General features: G+C 38.8%; 1 protein-coding gene across 1 annotated transcript in view; it reads right to left on the bottom strand.

Moving 5' to 3' along the window:
• Positions 1-795: 795 nt before the first annotated feature.
• LOC122800240 (monocarboxylate transporter 4-like) overlaps positions 796-21,678 on the bottom strand; it is a 77,920-nt gene continuing 57,037 nt past the window's right edge. The window contains exon 2 of the mRNA XM_044069732.1: positions 796-1,894. Coding sequence (XP_043925667.1) covers positions 1,611-1,894 — 284 coding nt within the window. The 3' untranslated portion in view covers positions 796-1,610. The remainder of the gene's footprint in view (positions 1,895-21,678) is intronic.

The raw sequence follows: 21,678 nt of genomic DNA, 5'->3' as shown, positions 1-21,678 counted from the left end.
TTACGTTTTTTTCGGAAGATCTGTAGTCAGATGGCTTATTGAAGCCAATTTGGAATACGGAGAACAAGAGCGAAAGAATTTAGCAACAAAGGTAGCCTGACGACAAACAGTTCGGGTGTTGAGCAAGGCACAAAACCGAGAGCGAGGGAAGTCGTGGTCTGGGCCTAAACAGGTGACGCTGTAAGAATGAAAATCTCTGTGATGTATTTGCTTTCCACAGGCAAGACAATTGTTAACTTTTTCTGACACTGGTTAGAGCAAGAAAAAAGGATCCCCAACGGGATACTTAGCTTTAGAAGACTTTAGGTTTGAAACTCGAAAAACGAAAATTTCAGGTAGTGATCGAGGCATAAAAAGCTGATGTATTGGCGTCGGCTGCATGTTTTATATTCCTGATGACCTGATGTCATGGAAGAGGTGACAACATCTGATGCAGAAATCCCAAGACTCTGGTATTCGGGCCGACTGAGGGCTACTTGCAGGCAGATAACCCAAGTGTGATGACTGCGACAGTGAAACACGAAGAACATCACTATGATTCTCTGGCTTGTTTCACTGTATTTTGTATCTTCTATGATTCACTTTCCTGATTAACAAATAAAATAAAAAAATAAATAATAAAAATTCATGGCCGAAGTGGGAGTAAGCAACATCAAACCATAAGCTGAGCTGTAAGATAACCTCCCCAAGGAAAAGTAGCTATTTAAGTTAAAAACTGTCATGAGTGCAGTCACAGGTAACTATTCTAATGATTTTTTTTAACAAATAAAATGAATCCTTGACAGACAAAATGAATCCATGTTGTGTGTTCTAACCAATTATATTGTAAAATTGTCATCCATTTTTCAAAACAGTTTACGAACCTGTGTTATAACAGAACAAACATTTAGTAATTTATGTGATGAAATGCTTTTACAACAAATATTACACACTATTCTACCATTCATAAAAATAAATAAATAAATAGGTGTACCCTTCATTATAACACATACATCAAGACAAAGTCTACTGAGCATTTTTTTCTGTGATCTGCATATCCATCTCTCAACAACATACTGAGACCATTCACATTTCCAAACTACATTAAAGCATTATATTTCAGTTGTGCTGAATGCTGCTGCTGACAGTAACAACATATACTAACCTCCATCAAAAGACTTTGGTATCCATACAATTAAAATATCCTAATGCAAACAGGCAACAGCTGTGTCAAGACCAAAGATGACATGCCAGACAGGCACACAACTTTGGTAACAAAGAGAACAGAACAGATTAAAAATTGTCCTTCTTCGACTATATGTACAATTATTCTTGCACCAATAATGAGTATTACTCTTTCTTGCCATTTTATCTGGTGCGCAACCTTCTATCTTTTGAAAACATCTGACAGTATATCTGTCTTTCTTGGTGCTTTAGGCAGTGGAGGAGTACAGGGCTAACATCCTGATAGCACAACAACAAACTCTAGCAAATTGTGTCAATACCAGCCCAAAGATTATGCTCTGTCATGAGATAAGTAGATGGCACAGCCCGGAAATAGATCTATTTATTTTCTGAATAGCAATTTGATTTTGTTTGATGCTCATTGTAATTACAGCTTTCCTTCCGAGTCACACACATGTTTCAGGGTTTGTCGCTACATCTCCGTTCTTCTCAGGCTCGTCTTTTGCCAGCTGGTCTACTTCAATGGCTTCATGGGTGTCACTGTCATACTTCTTTTCATCTTTGTTCAGCTCCTCCCGTTCAGCTGCATCTACATGGGGGTGAGGTTCTTCCTCCTTCTTTTTTAAGCAAAAGAAGTTCCCTGCAGTCAACACCAGAGAAGATAAGACCACCTCACATCCTGCTAGAATAAACACGAGCATGTAGGATTTTGTTGCATCTAAAAGTCGACCTAGAAACAAAAAAAAGAAATACAGTTACTTGCCTACTTATTTAGACAATTTTAGTCCCACAAAAAGGTATTTGAACACAATTAAATAAGAATATTGTCACATTTATGTTTTGTTTGTTAATTAAGACACTTCTCAAAATGTCTTAACAAATTATTGTCAGATGCAGCAAACTACAGGAATGTAAATTAAATCACTCAGATGTCTCCTCAAGCTTTGCTGTGTCTGCTGTAATGGTGTGCATGTGTGAATCTGTGTTTTTTATATATATATATATATATATATATATATATATATATATATATATATATATATATATATATATACAGGGGCATCTCGTGGCATAGGGCTGCCGGACTGCAGCCCCCTCAAAAATAAAAAAGAAAGAAAAATGAGAAAGAAAAATGAAAATAAAATAATTTTTTCGAAATTCGCGGACTTCGCGCATGCGCATAGACCGAGTCCCGACTACTGTCGGTCTATGCGCATGCTCAAGGCAGTCCGGCCGTCCCCATAGGAGGACACAAGGAGACGTCTGTGCACTTTTACAGTGCACAGACTCGCCAGGATTATGGGTCGTGTCCGGACTGCAAGAGCAGCAGCAGGGACTCGGGACAGAGCATTAGGGATCTCGTCGGGAAGGAGCATTAGGATCTCGTCGGGCAGGAGCATTAGGATCTCGCGGGTCTTTCAGTATTGCGCGAGAAGGATGTACGTTAGCTGGATGTATTCAGGTAAGGTGCCTTTTAATTTACAATGTTTATTTGTATGGAGTTTGTGCTTTTTAATTTACAATGTTTATTTGTGTATGGATGTACGTTAGCTGGATGTATTCAGGTAAGGTGCCTTTTAATTTACAATGTTTATTTGTATGGACTTTGTGCTTTTTAATTTACAATGTTTATTTGTGTATGGTGCTTGTGCTTTACTGGAGTTTGTATTTGTGTATGGTGCTTGTGCTTTACTGGAGTTTGTGTATGGTGCTTATGCTTTACTGGAGTTTGTGTATGGTGCTTATGCTTTACTGGAGTTTGTGTATGGTGCTTATGCTTTACTGGTGTGTGTGTGTGTGTGTGTGTGTGTGTGTGTGTGTGTGTGTGTGTGTGTGTGTGTGTGTCTGTGTGTGTGTGTGAAAATGCCCCAGGTGCTTATGGTGGTGTGGTAGGGAATGCCTCAGGCTTGAACCCTGTACCCTGTATGCAGGTGTTAAAGACTTGAGTTCCCTACCCGCCACCATTTGTAAAAAAATTTCAGATTTTTGCCTCATATTCGATCTGATCTGTTCCTCATAATATCTGTGGTTTGTAAATGTTGCAATGCTTGATATTTGATGGTGTAGTAGTAGCATTGTTGCCTCACAGCTGCAGGTTCTTGGGTTTGATTCTTGGCTGGGGTTCCTTCTTTGTGGGGTCTGTATCTTCTCCCTGTGTTTGTGTGGGTTTGCTTTTGTGTCCTCCCATGTTACAAAGACATGTCTGCATTATTTCTTACTGGGCCTCTACTGAAAATTGTTTATTTGTTCCAAGTCAGACTGTCCTGATTAAAAAATGTTAAATAAAATTGACAGGCATTTGAATTTCAGACTTAAGGGTTTCTGAATGTTTAATTCCTTGCGTATTTGATGGTGCAGTGGTAGTATTGTTGCCTCACAGCTATAGGTTTTCTGGTTTGATTCTTGGTTGGGGTGGCTTCTGTGTGGAGTGTGCATCTCCTGCCTGTGTTTGCGTGGATTTGCTCTGGTGCCCTGCCATTTTACAAAGATGTGTCTGCAGTTTTAATCCCTGCGTCTCTGCTGAAAATTGTTTTTGTTCTGTCCGCAGTAAAATTGACCGGCATTTGAATTTCCAACTTCATGTTCTTCAGAATACATAGTAGCACAACCTTTTTTTTTTTTAGCAATTTTCAAAGTTTATAAGATGAATATTTTAAATTTGTCCCTATTTTTGGGACTGTATTCCCCCATTATTGGCTTCGTCCAGGTTTTTGTGCTAAGGTTGACAGCTATGGCAAGAACTGAATTCACTGAATATGTTTGAGGGCTGTATTCCCTCATTACTGGGTTTGTCCAGGTGTTTTGTACTAAGAGGTTGACAGCTATGGTGAGAACTGAATTCATTAAATGATAGCCATTTAAGTTTCAGTCTTCCTCTTTTTTACAAAGCAGCTGATGTGGCGAGTGGTATGTTACTCTGACTGTTTTTGCTCAGGGACCTTGGCAGTAAAATATATGGTGGCAACACAACATTTTATTCTAGCAACTTTCCAAGATTATACAAGCAATGTTTAATGTGTCCCTGTTTTGGGCTTTTGTCCCCCAATACATTTTGGCTTTTTCCAGTTTTCTTGAGCTGCGAAGTTGAGATGCAGTTGAGTATTGAGTAGATTTTACAAGGAACTGAGAGCTGCAGGGAATAGAAGTTTAGTGCTTTGCCAAGTTAATACTATAGCACAACAGGCTGTGTACTTGCTTTTGATGCAGAAGGTTGTGGGTTCTACTCCCACAAGGGGTAGATGCTGCCGTACTGAGAATGTTCTCCTTGGTGAAGATACTAACTATGAGTTCGTTATCAGTTTGCCATCCATTTCCTCTTGCAATATTATTACTAGCTTATCATTTTTAATGTAATATAGACAATTTATTCCTGAGGGGCAACAGACACTTTATTTTTCGATGAAACCATGAAATATAAAGGTGATTGCTAGCAGCAACCACTTCATTAGTTACAGATTTCTTTAATGTGGAATTATTTAGATGACTGACTTCAGAGATTGTGCATATTTACTGATAATGGACTGTAGAATTGTGCATATTTACTGATAAAGGTGGACTGCAGAATTGTGCATATTTACTGATAATGGTGGACTGTGGAATTGTGCATATTTACTGATAATGGTGGACTGTGGAATTGTGCATATTTACTAATAATGGTGGACTGTGGAATTGTGTATATTTACTAATAATGGTGGACTGTGGAAGTCTGAGTAGACTTTTTATGATAAATGTTCTCAACTGGGCAGTTTTGCCATTATGGGTGCATATGGTTTGTTTCATTGCTTACTGGAAAAATGTTCAAAACAAATTTAAAACATCCTGTAACAAGTGTACTGTATTGTACAAGGAATATAATTTTAGTACAATGAGGAAGGTGTATCAAAGAGCACATGTATGTTTCATATGCAAGGAGCCTATGATTCGAAAACTGCCCAAAATTAATCTTTATCTGCCACTGGCAAAATGTATTTTCCTTGAATGTGGGTTTCAATGCTGTTTCAATGAATGTGAGTTTCAAGGGCAGAGAAGTTTTAATGCTAAGTTTTCATTGTGAGACTGCATTGCTTTGTTTAACAGATGACTTAGTGTTTGTGCTGTAAAATACAAAATAAAACTTTCAAATGAAGTCCAACTTATCATAGAAGTAAAGCAGTATGCACATTAGTGTTTATGGTAAATGGAGTGAAATAGCCAAGTATAATGGTTCATTGGAATGGCTGCAGAGGCTCCATTCAACCATTATTTTGTCGGGGGAAGGGCAGCAAACTCAGACAGGCCCAGCTGAACTATACCTCCCAACTGTCCAGATTTTCAAAGAATGAATAGATTTTTGCTTCTTATTTTTGGTTTGTTCATAAAATTTGTAGTTTTAATTCCTAAATGATTTGCCAGAAGTCACTCTAAGTTTCAGACTTCATAACCTTCAGAAAAATGCATGTTAAAGTAAGAGCTGTTCTATCAACTGTCTCAATTTATACAAGAGCAATTTTTAGTACTGTTTATATGTGCCCCAATATATTTGGCCTTGTTCAGATTTACTGCATTAACAGGTTGAGAGGTACATGCAAATAAATTGCTTTATAGAATTAGGCATAGCCAACCTCTCAACTGTCCCCAATTTTGGCTCAAAATGTTGCTCTTCCCCCTTATAATCCCTCCGCAAAATAGCAATTTTGGAAGAAAACATGGAGGGTTTACAATTAAGAAATAACTGTAATAATCAAAGTTATAGATTACTTGAAATGCATGTAGATTCTTTTATATTTTGTCAGCTGCTCAAGGTAGCAGTAGATTCTTTTATATTTTGTCAGCTGCTCAAGGTAGCAGTACTAATATTAAAGTGTCCCTTCTTTGACAGGTAGCAGCTGTATTGTGTGTCTATTTTATATTTTTGCATCACGTTTTGTCCATTTTTCATAAAATTGTGTTTTTTGGCAAATTAGTGACATCACTAAAGACTGAAGTTAGAAAATGACAGACATTTGAGTTTCAGATTTTATACCCTTCAGAAAATTCATACTAATGCAAGACCTATTCTATTATCTTTCTAAGTTTATTAGAGCAATATTTAAAAATTGTCCTTATTGTTGGGCCTTTGTCCCACTTCTATGTATGGCTTTGTCCAGATTTCTTGCTCTTGAGGTTGAGAGGTATGACAAATGTGTCAGGGCCATCACAGTCAGCCAGAGAGATTTCAAATTGTGACATGCTTGTTGCACCCCACTCCCCATGTAGTGACTCTGGATGTGTCCAAGCAAGGCAAGGAGTAGTTGTATCTACCTTGGATGGGGAGGACACACTGCATAAGTACTACAGTGGCTTTTCATCTGTCCTTGATTTTGCAGAATGGTCTGGTTTCTGTCATATTTTTGTACTGTTGATTTATGCTTATTACTCAAAGTGCCTGTTGCTCTGTGTTTTTAAGTAGCAATGCTTTAATGACCATAAGGTAAGCTTGTCTGAGATCGTAAGATGCAAGTAAGCTTTAATAAGCATACTGTTAAAGAATTGCCAACATTAAGAGCCTTTCTGTTGTTGCCATGCAGAGAATACTTGACTAGATAATGTATAAGCCTTGGGTATTAAAGGACAGGATTCCATTATTTTAAAAAGCTCATTAAACTTGTTGGAGACTTCCAGTCATCTCTACAGACTTTACCCGTAAACTAAACAGAATGCCAATCATGTGTGGTCCATAACCTGTACAGTAATCCTTTAAGCAATGTATCTTGAGCTTGTTTCTTGTTTGCTTTTCATTTTTTACTTTTATCATGTTTTCCCCATGAAACAAGTTGTCAGGCAGCAGGTCTTTTTGGATAAGAAACATTTTTACAAGTGGGGCATCACATAGATTTCTACTTTCAGCATGTTACTTGGTACTTTAATAAAGCTGAATATATTATAATTAGGACTGCAGTGCAAGGAGAAGTGGTTTGAGTTGAGTGCTTCTGGTTTTCTTATACTTGATTTTGACTGGCATTCCAGTAATGTATTTAAAAAGTAATTTATTTTTTCATGCCTCACAACCTTTTGTTTCCATCTAGATATTAAGTAAGCTGTCATGCAGCCAATGCATTGAAATATTTTTATTCTTCTACACTTATTTTTGTCTTGATTGGACTTTCATAATGATGGTTTGCCACCCAGGGCAGCGTATTTAATTAAAGTTAGTTTTTTGTGGTTTTGTGCATAGCTCCTCCCCTTTCTGGTTGACCACACCCCCTCCCCTTGACCCCACCCATTCAGCTGTCTCCTGCAGCCCCCCTGTGATTTGAAGTCACCAGCCGCCACTGTATATATACATGTATATATAAAACTGCATGTTTTATACCCCTGACAACCTGACGTCATGGAAGAAGGGACAGCAACCGACGCAGGACCCAAGACTTTGTTAATCAAGCCGACTGAGGGCAACCTGCCAGCAGATTACCCAAATGTAATGACTGCAACAGTGAAACACAAAGAATATGAATAGTTTCACTGAGACTGTGGTATGGTGGGGAATGTAGAATTTGCCTTTTTCCCCACTGTAGTGTGATCTCAGAGGTGGTACATTGAACAAGTGCTATGAAGTTGCAGAAGAGCTTACCCACCTCCAAAAGCAAAGTGTTTGCTGTTTTGTCTGTTTTCAACATTCAGAATATCTACCATTTCTTCTCAATCTTTAGAAGGTCAATATTCTAAAATGTCGATCATCTAAAGTAGATCCACACTTAATAGGTCTATCATGTTAAATCTAAAAAATGTTTCCTGTAATCACAAAACATCTAAAAGTTTCATGTAAAACACATTTAGTCAAATCACATTACATCTAAAACTCCATATACAGCAAATTCTCCTCCAAAACTTGTTTTTTTGCAGGGGGCACACTTACTTAAATATACTACCTCCATGATGGCACAACCACAGGAAAAAGAGAAAGCACCACCCACAAAGAATCACTGTTGATGAACAAACTTGTGGTTGGATACTAGCGAGATACAAATGGTGCACTAGACTAATTTATGTTGTATTTTCTACCACCTTGACATCCTAAACTACACCAACATTAATCCTCTGTCTGATCTGCTTAAGGTTTTTTACAGCCTGCCCCATGCAGTCATTACAAAGTGTCAAATAAAAAATATTAAATGCTCAACTTCTCTGGCCTTTTTCCTCCCTATTTACATTCTCTGCTATGAATACATAACAATACAGCATTTAAAATATTTTAAATCCACTGTTTCTCCCCACTAGAACAGTACTTTACCATACTGTGGTGGTTTTACTTTCAAAACACTTTATCCCACCCTGGAAAAGCTTGCTGCAGTCTCCAATTCACTGATGCCATCAAGGCCAATGAATACTGGTAGTTTTCTGGCCAATTCCCTCACCAAACTGACATCAACACAACCGTCCTAAAAACCCACCCATGCTGTGATGTCACAGCTCCCTGGTCCTTCCCCTACCCATAGAGAAAGTAAAGGCTAGAACAAGGAAACAGTACATGAGTCATGTCTCCTGCTGAGAGCTGTCAATCACAGCAGCTAACAGCCATACCTCTCAACCTATTAGGACAAGAAATCTGGACAATGCCTAAAATAAAGGGGGGGGGGGCAAAGGCCCAAAAATAGGGACATATTTTAAACATTGCTCTTAGAAACTTAGAAAGTCGCTAGACTAACAGGATTTGTGTTAGCATGCAATTTCTGAAGGATATGAAGTCTGAAACTCAAATATATGTCATTATTTAGTTACTTTAATCTTCACTGATTTGCAAGAAAACATCAAATTTTATTAGGAACAGACCAAAAATATGCGGCAGAAATCTGGACAGTTCAGAGGTATGGTAAGAGCTCAAATTATCCTTAGTACTTTGACATCTAGGGAAGTTAGTTGTGAAGGTGGATGGGAGATGAGTCAAAGTAGTACAATTCAGGCTTCACAAAAGACTGCAATTTAGCCATTCTGAAAAGAAGCATTAGTAAAAGCAATTTGAAAGTCTGTTCTGTGGCATTTGCACTGTTTGTGTTTTAAGTAGTCATTGAATGACATGAAATGTTCATTAAAACTAACTGAATGCAAGACAGCAGTGTATGCATGTAAAATCAATGCAGTGACAGGAGCTTTAGGAAGAAAGAGGCCTGTGTGATGTATTTTTTTTACAGATAAGCACTGCACTGTGGGAGAGGCAGACTAAGCAATCAGGATCACTTCAAGATGCTAGTCCCCCATGTGGTCAGACTCAGAAATTGCATATAAAAATATTTAAAAATCTGTAAATAGTCCTAGAGTGGTGTTAAAATGTAGGAAACACCAAACCATGATGAAATAAACATGTCTTTTGGGTCTATGGGTGTGGCTCTCCTTTAAAATAGTTATATTATAAGATAAACTGAAAATTGGTTATCTGGTAGGAAACAGTGTATAAAAATCTATGGTACTCATTCAAATCTCATAGATTTGAAAGATGGGGTTCCCCAAGGGTCAGTTTTGGGTCCTGTATTGTTTAATTTGGTACTACCTACATTTCCTAGTAATAAAAATGATTGTATACTTAAATATGCAGATGATTGTAAAATTGGATTTATATTGCAAACAACAATATATATGTATGTAGCTTACATATTTTAACTACCTAAAGTCTCTATTGCTATTTTGTATTGAAATGTATCTGTATTGCTATGTTTATTGCATTGTATATATCTTTGGAGCTTTTCTCTCAGGGCCTCCGCTGAAAAAGGGCAATAGCTCAGCTGGACACTCCCGGTCAACATATGTAAAATAAATAAATAGATAAACAACCGCAAAAAGTAGACTGATGAACAAAATCCAAATAAGTACCAGGCAGGCATGTAGACCGGACTCCAGATGTAACTTTAAATCAAAATAAATGTATTTGTATAAAGCGATTTTCGTCCAGTTCTATACATGAACTTCTTCAGATACACTATTACTAAAGAAAATGGTGCTTAAAATACCCTCCCTTACTAGTCATGTGACCAAAAGACCAATCAAGAATTTAAAGTACCCTCTACATAAGAACATTTATTACTCAGACTTCTCTCATACAAATGCATATACTAGAACTTGTTTAAAAAACAAATAAATGTTAAACATGAGTAAAAACATGAATATGAAAATCTAAATTCCTATTCAACTACTCATAAATATTATCTTTTAAAATTTTTCAATTTTAAGATGCTGTGGATAGAACACATGTCATTTAAATCCGGTAGTGTATATGCATCCAGACGTATTTGCCACAACAATTCAGATAATTCCAACATTACTGTCATTGGACCACCTCTCAGTTTAGGCCGCATCTGCTGCATTATTCAAAATTTAAAAGTGTGCCCTGGGTACAGACTGACATGTTTTGCTAGAGTATTTTCACCCTTATTCCTGGAAATACTATGTAGGTGTTCATAAATCCTTTCACGTAATTTTCGTTCCGTTTTTCCTTTGTAGAATGAAGGGCATTCTTGACATCTAGCCAGGTACACAACCATTTTAGATTGACAATTGCATCTTATTATTGTTCATCAATTTCAAGCCCCTAACTTCTACATAATGCCCTTCTTCTATATATTTACAATGGGGCAACTGCCACATTTAAAAGTACCCAGATTCCTATACGATTTAATTTTTTCTTTCTCCAAAATATTTTTCAAATTTATGCTCCTCCTGTAAATAATCTTCGGACTTGTTCCTATTTTAACAACCAAGTCCCTTTCACCTGAGATGAAATTCCAATTCTTGTATATAGTATTTCTCACTTTGTAAGCTGCCTGATAAGTAACCACAAACCCTGTTCTAAAACTGGTATTAATATTTACTATTCCCTCCTCTGCTTCATTTAACTGCCCCTCATGTATGTATTTATCTTCTAAAATGGGCCTATAAAGCCCGTTCCTTCTTTTTCTTTTAACCTCTTCTATTAATTCATCCAACAAGTTACTTGGGTATTGTCATTTAGTGAACACCCCCTTAAGTTTTCACATTCATTTTCAAAATCGAGGTTACTAGTCACAAATCTGGCTGCCCTTACCAGTTGACCCTTCACGACAGCTCGTTTTTGGTGGTAAGGGTGAGCACTTGAAAAATGCAGAAAGGTGTTGGAATATGTGTTTTTATGATGAATTCTATCTGTGTAGCCTTTCTGTTCATTTTTATTCAACTTTACGTCTAAATATGGGATCTCATAGTCATGGTAGGAGAAAGTAAACTGTAGGAAATTGGTCGTACTGTTGAAATAATCGACCAATGTTGTCGCCACCTGGCTATCACCCTTTGTGATCATAAATATATCATCCAGGTATCGTGAAAAAATATATAGAATCAGCTATGCCTACCTTATTAAATATAAATTCTTGCTCCTAATATGCCATTACTATATTGGCAAAGTTGGCTCCACACGGAGACCCCATTGCCACTCCTATCTTTTGTAAGCAGTATTTCTGTTTGAAAAAAATGAAATTATTACTGAGGATAATATCAAGTAACTCCTCTCTAGATGTATTTCAGTCATTGGAGCACCCTTTTTATACATCATGATGGATACCCACTCTATGCCTAAGGCTCCCGATCAACAAATGTAAAATAAATAAATAATAAATAACATCAGATGTGGATGAGTTAAATCAATATTTAAACTTAGTCAGCACCTGGGCCATTGATATGCGACAATTATTTAGTATAGAAAATGTAAAATTATGTACTTCTCTAATAGCATTATTAGACAACCAATATACATGATGGTGTCTCAATTAGACAAATCTAAGGAATACAAAGATCTAGGAATGTTAATCTCTGCTGAATTTTCCTTTAAAGCATATTCTGAATTTATAGTTGCCAGAGCCATTAAACATGTGAGCTATTTGTTGTGTAATTTATCAACATGAGATGAAAGTATATTATTACAAGTACATACGGCATATATAAAAGTACTTATAGAATATAATAATTATTTTTGTGTTTATACTAGAGGACAATCAAGAAGACTAGTGGGTATTGAAAAGAAATTTACTAAACAAAATTGAAGTTAAGAAATACAGATTATGAACAAAAATTTGCAAAGTTGAGATTTAGTTTTTGTTATAGTTACAGTTGTGCAAAGTTGATTCTGGCCTGTGTAATATTTCATGACCTGATTTTGCAGGCTATGGTTAATATAGAGAGCAGAAGTTGTGGAAAAGTATCTACACATACGAATATCAGTTTATAATTAAAACAGGTAGTACTATGATGAGAATTCAGTATGTCACTGTAAATGTCACGAAATCATGGAATAACTTACCACTCAATGTTAAACAGTCCAAGACTTTAGAAAGTTTTAAAGGAAGTTTGGACAGATGGACTGATAGTAAAGTTTATTTTCCATATTTGTAAGAATCTGTACTTCTTAATGGCTGTAAGGCCTAAACACTGTTTATGAACTTATGAACTCTATACCTACTACATGTTTATATTAAGTGTAATTAAATGAAATGTATTTTAGACTAAATGAGTCTTTTTTTAAACATCTTTACTAACATCAGATATTACATAGTGACATGAGTACACATTCATTTATAAAAGAGAAAACAAACCATTGCAAAAAATATTTTCACGCCTTACACAAATATGATTTCTACCTTATTACTTAACATTACATAGATTGCTCAAGTCCTGCCTTCCCTGAAATCACACATCTTTCTGAACACTATTTTGTATGTATTGTTCCCACAGAATCAATTTATTTCTATGTAGCTTTCTCTTTCAATTTTCTAAAGATACCACCTCTAGTTTTTTTATCTCCTTTACAAAATTCATTTTAATTTCCATTTTCTTTCTAATTACTTTTTAACAACCAACAGCATTAAACATAATAGGGCCTTACTGTGTCTAGGCAATTTGGTTTCTATATCCCAGATCAAAATTATAATTACATTCCTTAAAGTTAACTTGCTCCCCATCATATCTAACAAAGTACTGTACAGGGAATTTCTAAAATCCAGCAAATCATTGGATTTTAGAAGTCATGTTTCCTGACATCCCTCTTTCTCATCTTACTTCCATCAACACTTCTAACAACTGCTATTGTCCTGTGGAAAAATTCTTTGAAGTCTAGTTGGGGTATGAAAATACCTTAGTAAACAGCCATGCAAAAATCCTAAACTTCCTAATTTTGTTTTAAACTTGGAAGCCATGTAAATATCCTTCCATTGTTTCTTTGTAAATTGTCTTTCCATTCTCATTTCTCAGTACTTTCTAACTTTTTCTAATTGATTCTTTTAGTTGTGCATTATTTTATATGCTCAAACAGGTATCCATTTTAACTGCAGCTTTTGTTTTAGGCTCAGTTATAACGTCAACCAGAGCTGGTCTTTCATTTAACACTCTCCCATCCCTTTGTCTTTGCCTGTTATCTGGGACTAAATGAGACTTGTATCAAATTTTTAGACATTTTCAGATTAGACCAAGTGAATCTTAGATGAAATGTCACGCACCCATATATATATATATATATTAGTACAGTTGTTTAAGAACTTATCATAACAGTAGATATACTACTGATTACTGTTGCAGTACTCCTGATATACGGGTTGTCTCCGCTGACGTCCAGCCAGAGTACCAAGGCTTTAACTCCCCAAGATCATACATCCAATGCATGACTTCAGCTCGTAAGCGTAGGGCTATATAGACAAATGTACGAGCATGTACCTCAGCATATCTCCAAACCAGCGTGGCCTGATGATTAGTGAGAGAGGGAGACTGGTCAGCTAGGAGAGGCATAGCTCGAATAGGTAAGTAAAATCCCCCATTTTCATGCAGCAGAGTAGAGCTTAAAGCAGAAAAGGGAGAAGGAAGTACAGAAAGAAGGGAAGGATAGTGGGAATAAATACTGCAACAGTGATCAGGGCATTTTATTTATTTATTATTTATTTTACATTTGTTGACTGGGATTGTCTGACTGAGCTGAAGAGCCCTTTTTCAGCGGAGGCCCGGGGAGAAAATCTCCAACTACTGTTATGGTAAATTCTTACACAACTGTACTATGTCCTGACTGAAATCACTGTTGCAATACTTCTGACATATGTGTGAGTTCCAGAGCTGGAGGATGTAGAGAGAAGGGTGGTTGGCTAAAGAGTAGATGAGCTGTCTGGCAGTCCAGACCTCACAAAAGCAGCCCTGGACATGGAGATTCATAGATTGTTACTAGGCTAATGACCCATGGGACCTTTCAAGCCTAGCCAAGTTTCCCCGAAGGAATAATGATGTCCTGTATCCAAATAGGGCACTGAGAGCGAGGCATTTATAAGCTACCTCAATCCCTAAGGGACATGGGAGCCAGGCCCAGTGTAAAGTTCCTATTCCCCATCCACTGGTCTAGGTTGTGCTTAAATTGGGTAACAGACAAACTCAAGCGTCACATGGATGGGAAGTCTGTTCTATAGGAAGGCCAGTTTCTGGTACACATATTTGTCTCTCTAGCATGTTCTGTTTAAGTCACAGACAGCATTCAGGTCCCTAGTCGTTGTACTTCTGGTACTATCTGACTTACAAATATGCAGGAGATTCATAACTGTGGGGTTTGTGGATGCCTTGTAAACCAGGCATAGATCACCCCCTCAGCAATCTATAGGAGACTGAGTTGGAGCATGTTTGTTATGCCTTGCAATCTTTTTGTAAAGAACCTCTGAGGTCACTGTAGGTGCTGCATATGCCTGGTCAGGTACATACCGAAGGGAGCACTGTACTCTACGACTGGTCTGATAAGGGCAGAGTACAGTGGGATAACGACGTCTTTGGATCTAGATGCCATGCCCTTACTTATAAGTTGTGTAACATAAAATTATTTCCTCACCACTGTACCTATGGGGTGGTCGAAGGTAAGGCTACTGTCCACATGCATAACCAGATCCCTAACCACTGGGTCAACTCTTAGGGGCGTACTATCACCATTGTAATTAGCCAGGATGGTTGACTTTCCAAAGAGTACAATTATGCATGTCTTAGAATTGACTTTAAGACCATGGCTGTGGCACCATTTGTTAGTCACAGATAGGCCATCCTGAAGAATGCAAGTGTCTGCAGGGGAATCAATGATAACCCCTAGCTTGCAATCTTCTGCAGCATTAGTCAGCCATAAACCTTCAACATTTGTTTCCATTTCAGAGAAATAGATGCCAAAAAAGAGTGGGCCCAGTACCAAACTCTGGGGGACTCCGCTACTGACTGGTCTCTTGGTGGAGGTGGCCTCACCTATTTTGTCCTCCTGGGTCCTATCAGTGAGCCAGCTGGCTATCCAGCAGATGATAAAAAAGTTTATACCTAAATTAGTGAGCTTGTCTATAATGCCTGGGTGGAGTATTTTTTCAAAAGCCTTGGACAGGTCGATTTAAGTTGTGTGCACAGTCTTGCCCTCATCCATTGCTTTGGTGACCCTCTCAAAGCAGTCCATCAGATATAATAGGCATGACCTTCCCTTAACAAAGCCAAACTGTGATGTGACAACATTTAAAGGTTACCTATGTCCTCATTTATCATGTCCATAATGACTCTTTCCATGGCTTTACATATGAGGCTGGTCAGACTTATGGGCCTGTAGTTACCCAGATCAGTGGCTGGACCTCCTCTGTGCATGAGAATGACTGTAGCTATCTTTCATTCTTTGGACATTAAACCTGACTGTAGGCTCCAGTTGAAAAGTGATTCAAGTGGACCAGACAGGTCAGGTTTCATGCTATTTAGTAAACATCATGGGATGTTATTGGGGCCCATCGATGCAGAGTTTTTGGTCTTGGAAAGTGTATTGATAACCTGTTCCATAGTAATGTTTGGAGGGTTGTGGTATGGAGTATTTCCTTTGGACTATCGGGGGGGGGGGGGGACTGGGGAGAAATTTGAACCGAACCTATCAGCCAAAAGGTTGGCAATGGCTTCTGGTTCAGTGTGGGTAATGCCTTTTACAATAAGTTCTGTGTATTGTAGAGTATTTCCCCTGAGGCTACAAATATAGGTGTAGAAAGATTTATGGTTGCCCTGTGCCTGAAAAGCTATTTTTTTTCTTCAAATCTAACCTCTGAAATATTAATTAACCCTCTTAGCTGCCTGTTTAGACTGGTCAGGCAGCTTTTAGTATGTAGGGCTTTGTTCCTCCTATGCTTGGCAAAGATTATTTTTCTTTTGTTGTACAACTGAATGATATTGTGATTCCACCACGGTGGCTTGTCTTTTGAGTTTGCTTTATTCTTAATAGAGCATGTGCAGCTCACTCTATACAGCTGACAATATGGCTGTACAATTTTATAAACAGCTCAGTTTATGCTATAGTGTTTACTGGGTGTGGTGGGGTTTTGGAATTTAGCCAATGTGTCACTGCAGAGACAGGTTAGCCTTAGAACAGTTCCTAAAGGTTTTTGGTTTCATTAGGTTCCTGGATTTAATTTTTATTTCAAGCAATACTGCCTCATGGTCATATCTGATAAGTGAAGATATTAAATTGGGTGAGGAACACTGGTCCATCATGTTGGTGAATACAAGGTCAAGGATGTTTGTACTCCTGGTAGGAGAATGGACCAACTGTTCCAAGATGTTGGTATTAAAGACGTTTATGAATCGGGATTGTGCATTAGAAGTGGGGTATGATTCCCAATCTATAGAAAGGTAGCTGAGGCCCCCCATGAAGATCATATTGGGTTGAATGGTGAGGGACTCGTACAGTGAGACAGGCAGTATGGGTTTCCTGGGACATGGAGTTGGACCTATAGTTTGCAAGGATATGGTACAAGACCCTGCTTATGGTGAATTGCACATGAATGAGTTCCAGTGTGTCATACACTGTAACTAGTCTGGATGTGAGGTTGTTTTAATATAGACTGAGACTCCCCCACCTTTAGTTCCCTCCTGTGCAATAGCTGGTCTAAAGATGTGAAAAGCATTATAACCTTGCATTGCCATGGTACTCTTTGTGACTTTAAACCATGTCTCCATTAAAACACAGATGTCTACACTTTCTTTGCAAGGAATGGAGTTTCTTGTTAAGACTTCTACTACTGAGAAGTACCACCTTCAGATATTCCTTCGTAGGTTCAGTTAAGTAGGGAGGTTTATCAGTTTGGCATTGCCTAAAAAAGGCACTATGGGGGTGGAAAAGACCTTTGCCAATAATCAAAAGCCTAGACAGGATAAGTGCAGACCATCCCTGGCAAAGCAGTGTGGTCTGTCAACCATGTCCTCCCAGTCTGTCAAATATTGTACCCCCTTGGACTGACACCAGACGCTAAGCCAATTGTTAAAATCAATAATTTTCTGTTGGTAAACTGTTGTCATCCTTGGAGAAAGTTGTATGCCAATCAGCACTAGGCTCACACGTGCCTGAGACACACAAACAACGAGCTCGATCATGTCTCGCTTCAGAGTCTAGGGAGGTAGGTCTCAGGTCATTAACACCCACATGGACTATGACAGAGTCATACTGGTACTTTTGGTTCAATGACCTGAGTGTCTCTGTGACTTGACAGATCCTAGCCCTGGAAAGGCAGCTAACCGTGACTGGCTCCTTGCTCAGTCTGGTGAGGGGGACAGCAGTGTGCCTCTTTACAGAATCACCGATGACCAGGAAATTTGCCTGTGTGCTGGTATCCCTTAAGGGTTTAGCAATAGAGGCACTAGATACAATGTTACTATGTGTAGCTCTGGGTGGTGTTTTAATGGAGTGTTTATGTGATGGCTGAGGCCCCTTTTTTATTGTGCTGTGCAGGAGGTCTTAGAGTTTTAGGAAGGTTATCTGTAAGTGCATTAGCATAAGTACTTTTATGTGCAGGGTGAGGTCTTTACCCTGTGCAGTAGGTGTGGTGCAAATGTCACTGACATCCTCTATAGGATTAGTTTTGGTTGTATGCGAGAGTTTTGTCTCCAGTGCTAAACTGTATTTACACCTCTCACATATTTTATCTGTTTTATTAAGAATAAGTGCGTTGTCTATGTACATGAGGTAATTGCTACAATGCCCCAAATTACTCATCTCAACCAGATTGGCCACAGAGTGAGTCTGGAAGTGCATATCCATGGCTACTGATCCTTGGGATGAGTGAGGGAAATTTACATACTGAATAGGTCAATAAGACAAGGAACTTGAGCAATGTTCAGCTATGTGCAAACTAGATGCTTTAGTAGTTAATAAAATCTCTCTAGGCAGTTAGGGGATTTTAAGGGAAACACACTGCGAGAGATCGGCGTCTACACAGATTGTAAGGAGGAATTAGACAGTGAGATATCGGTGACTATACAGATCACTGCAAGGCGCCACTACATAGAGAGCAACAACTCTAACTAATGTAAAAAAAGGTCAAAAAGTACAGATATTCAACACAGAAACACTCAGGTAATGCAGTTGTGACAAAAACAATGTGAAAAACAAGTGCTGAAAAAGTGGATATGATAAGTCTTCTTTGCTCGTAGGTTATGAGCCAAGCATTCTGTAACTGTGGTGCTTAAACAGCAGAAGAGATTCAATTTAAAAAACACAAACAAGAACCTGAGGTCAATTAAAAACAGCACACTCTTCCTTCCTTTACTCAATGCTGGACCAGAAAATGACTCAGGTCCTCTCTACTCTCACTAAAGTGGAACCAAGGCAGTTCTAACTAAAGTCTGTAAAAAAAGTCAAAAAGTGCAGATATTTAAAACAGATTAGTTTGTTTATTAATTAATCCATCTGTGACAAAAACAATGTGAGAAACAAGTAATGAAACAGTGGATATGGTAATGTAAGTCTTAGCTTTTGTAAAGTTTAGCAGAAACCAACAACACTCTTCTTCTCAAGTGGTGTGGTCGCCAAATGCCTCAGAGATTGTAGGTTATAAGCCAAGCATTGTACAACTGTGGTATAGTAGTGGAGATTCAGTTAAAAAAAACACACAAAGAACTGTGGCCGATCAAAGACAGCCCACTCGTCTTTCCCTTACATAGTCCTGAACCAGAAAATGACTCAGGCTCCCTCTACTCCCACTAAAGTGCAACCAAGTAATTTCTAACTAAAGACTGTAAAAAGGGTCAAAAAGTGTAGATACTCAACACAGAAACACACAATTAATATAGCAAAAAACAAGTGGTGAAACAGTAGACATGGTAAAGCAAGTCTTAGCTTTATAGAGTTTAGCAGAAATCAGCGACACTCTTCTTCTCAAGCAGAGTGGTCACCAAATGCCGTCAAATGCCTCAGCCACACAGATTCAAATGCTTAAAAAAGCTATCCCTCTAGCCAATAAAATAAAGTACAATAAGACTTAAAAAGAATAGTTGTGTAAGAACTTACCATAACCATAGATGTCCTTCTCTTCCATGTTGCAGTATTCATAACCTTAGGGAGTTGCTGACTGCAGCACCGGACATCCGGCCAGTATACCAAAGTTTTAGAATCTGGGCTACATTTGACATTGCATTCAGGGGCCATAAACTGTCACTGGCTATATCTGTGATGTCTGTACATACCCAATTCAGAAATTGGCTGCCACACAGAGAGGGATTGACCCCAGGAGCATAAGGAAAAATCCCAAGCCAAATTTCCACAGGTACACCAAAACAGTGTTATAGGTATGCCCAAGAAACAAAGGGGTAGGTGGGTGGGATAGAATACTGCAACATGGAAGAGAGGGACAATTATGGTTATGGTAAGTTCTTACACAATTATTCTATGTCCTTCTATTCTCATGTTGCAGTATCCATAACCTTAGGGAGAGTACCACAGCTCTCTAGAAAGATGCATGCGAGGTAGGAAGGGGACCAGAGTCAATGAGGCCCTACAGGATGGACCTGGCAAACCCTGCACTAGTCCTGGAGATCAGGTCCAATTTGTAATGTTTGGTAAAGGTATGTACAGAAGATCAAGTAGCAGCCTCTAGGAGAGAGGCAAAATCGATGCCCTTGAAGAAAGCTGCTGAAGAGGAAGCTGCTCTGGTGGAATGGTCCTTGACAGCTGAACTCAGTTGCCTTCCATGAAAGGAATAGCAAAAGGCTATCACCTTAGAAATCCAAGAGGCAATTTTGGGTTTAGACACTGCCCTGCCAAGTGCTCTAGGATGCAAGGAGACAAAAAGCTGGTCAGACTGTCTGACAGGTTTTGTCTTGTTTAAGTAGAATCTCACTTGCCTATGAACATCCAGGGAATGCAAAGCCCTTTCTGAGGAGTTCTGTGGCTGAGGGTAAAAGACAGGGAGATTAATGGTTTGGTTTAAGGACATTTCATTAACTACCTTTGGCATGAAAGAAGGGTTAGTTCTGAGACAAACCCTATCTTTATGAAAAATAAGATAGGGAGGAGAAGCCATATGGGACTGGATCTCAGAGACCCTCCTGGTAGAAGTAAGACTCAGTAGCAAAACTGTTTTCCATGTACATAATTTAGGGGAGGATGAGTGGGCTGGCTCAAAGGGGGCCAATGTAAGCTTTTCCAGCACAAAGTTAAGGTCCCAAGGAGGAGGAATAGGCTTACAAGGGGGTGTTATGTGAAGAACCCCTTTCAAAAAAAGCTTGACTTCCAACCTGGAAGCTAGAGGTGGAGTCAAGGGAAGGCAAGCAGAAATAGCAGACAGGTGTACTTTTACTGATGAGTAGGTCAGTCACGAATGTAGTAACTCACACAGATAGGAAAGACCAGTGGAACAGAAACTAGGAATGGGTCCTGTTTTCTCTTGAGGCACCAATGGAAGAATCTTTTCCACTTTAATAAGTAATTTCTCCTGGTACTAAGTTTCCTGGCCTCCTGCCGGACATTGAGTATGTCCTCTGAGTATAGGTGCCTAAAAGGAATCAGAACTCTATTACCCACAGTGTCAGTTTGAGATTGAGTAGGTGGGAGTGAATAAGGGATCCTCTGCCATGTGTGAGTAGGTCAAAGTGGTGAGGTAACCTGTAGTGATTGCCCTGGGCTATGCGGTAGAGTAGGGGAAACCAATGCTGTCTTGGCCAAAAGGGAGTCACCAGCAGGATTTTTGATTTGTCATTCTGTATTTTCAGGAGGACTTTGTGAATCAGAGGCAAGAGAGGGAAGGTATACAGGAATATTCCCTCCCATGGAAAGGAGAAGGCATCCACCCTCCATGCTTGTGGATGGGGGAGCCGTGTGCAGAAGAGGGGTATCTGTTTGTTCTGGGGGGAGGCGAACAGATCTGCCTGAGGAATACACCACCTGTGAATCAGATCCTGAAATACCTCCCTGTGAAGCATCCATTCATGGGAGGGTGTCAAGGTTCTGCTGAGGGGGTCTGCCATCCCATTTTCTATTGATGGGATGTAAACTGCCTGCAAGTCAATTTGAAGTGCTGCTGCCAGGGACCATATCTGTATAGCCAGACTGTAGAGGGGGTATGACTTTGTTCCCCCTTGCTTGTTTATGTACTACATGACAGTCATGTTGTCTGTGATGGCCTTCAGGGTGCCTGGCAGAAGGATGTCTTGGAAGGCCTGCATAGCCAAGGATAGGGCCTTTAGCTCTTTTAGGTTGATGTGGTCCTTCCTTTCTTGAATGGCCCACTCCCCCTGTACGTT

The sequence above is a fragment of the Protopterus annectens genome, chromosome 4.part0 (assembly GCF_019279795.1).
Source record: "Protopterus annectens isolate FY-2018-M chromosome 4.part0, PAN1.0, whole genome shotgun sequence".
In the NCBI taxonomy this organism is placed as follows: domain Eukaryota; kingdom Metazoa; phylum Chordata; order Ceratodontiformes; family Protopteridae; genus Protopterus; species Protopterus annectens.
This window is presented reverse-complemented; position numbering and strand designations above follow the sequence as displayed.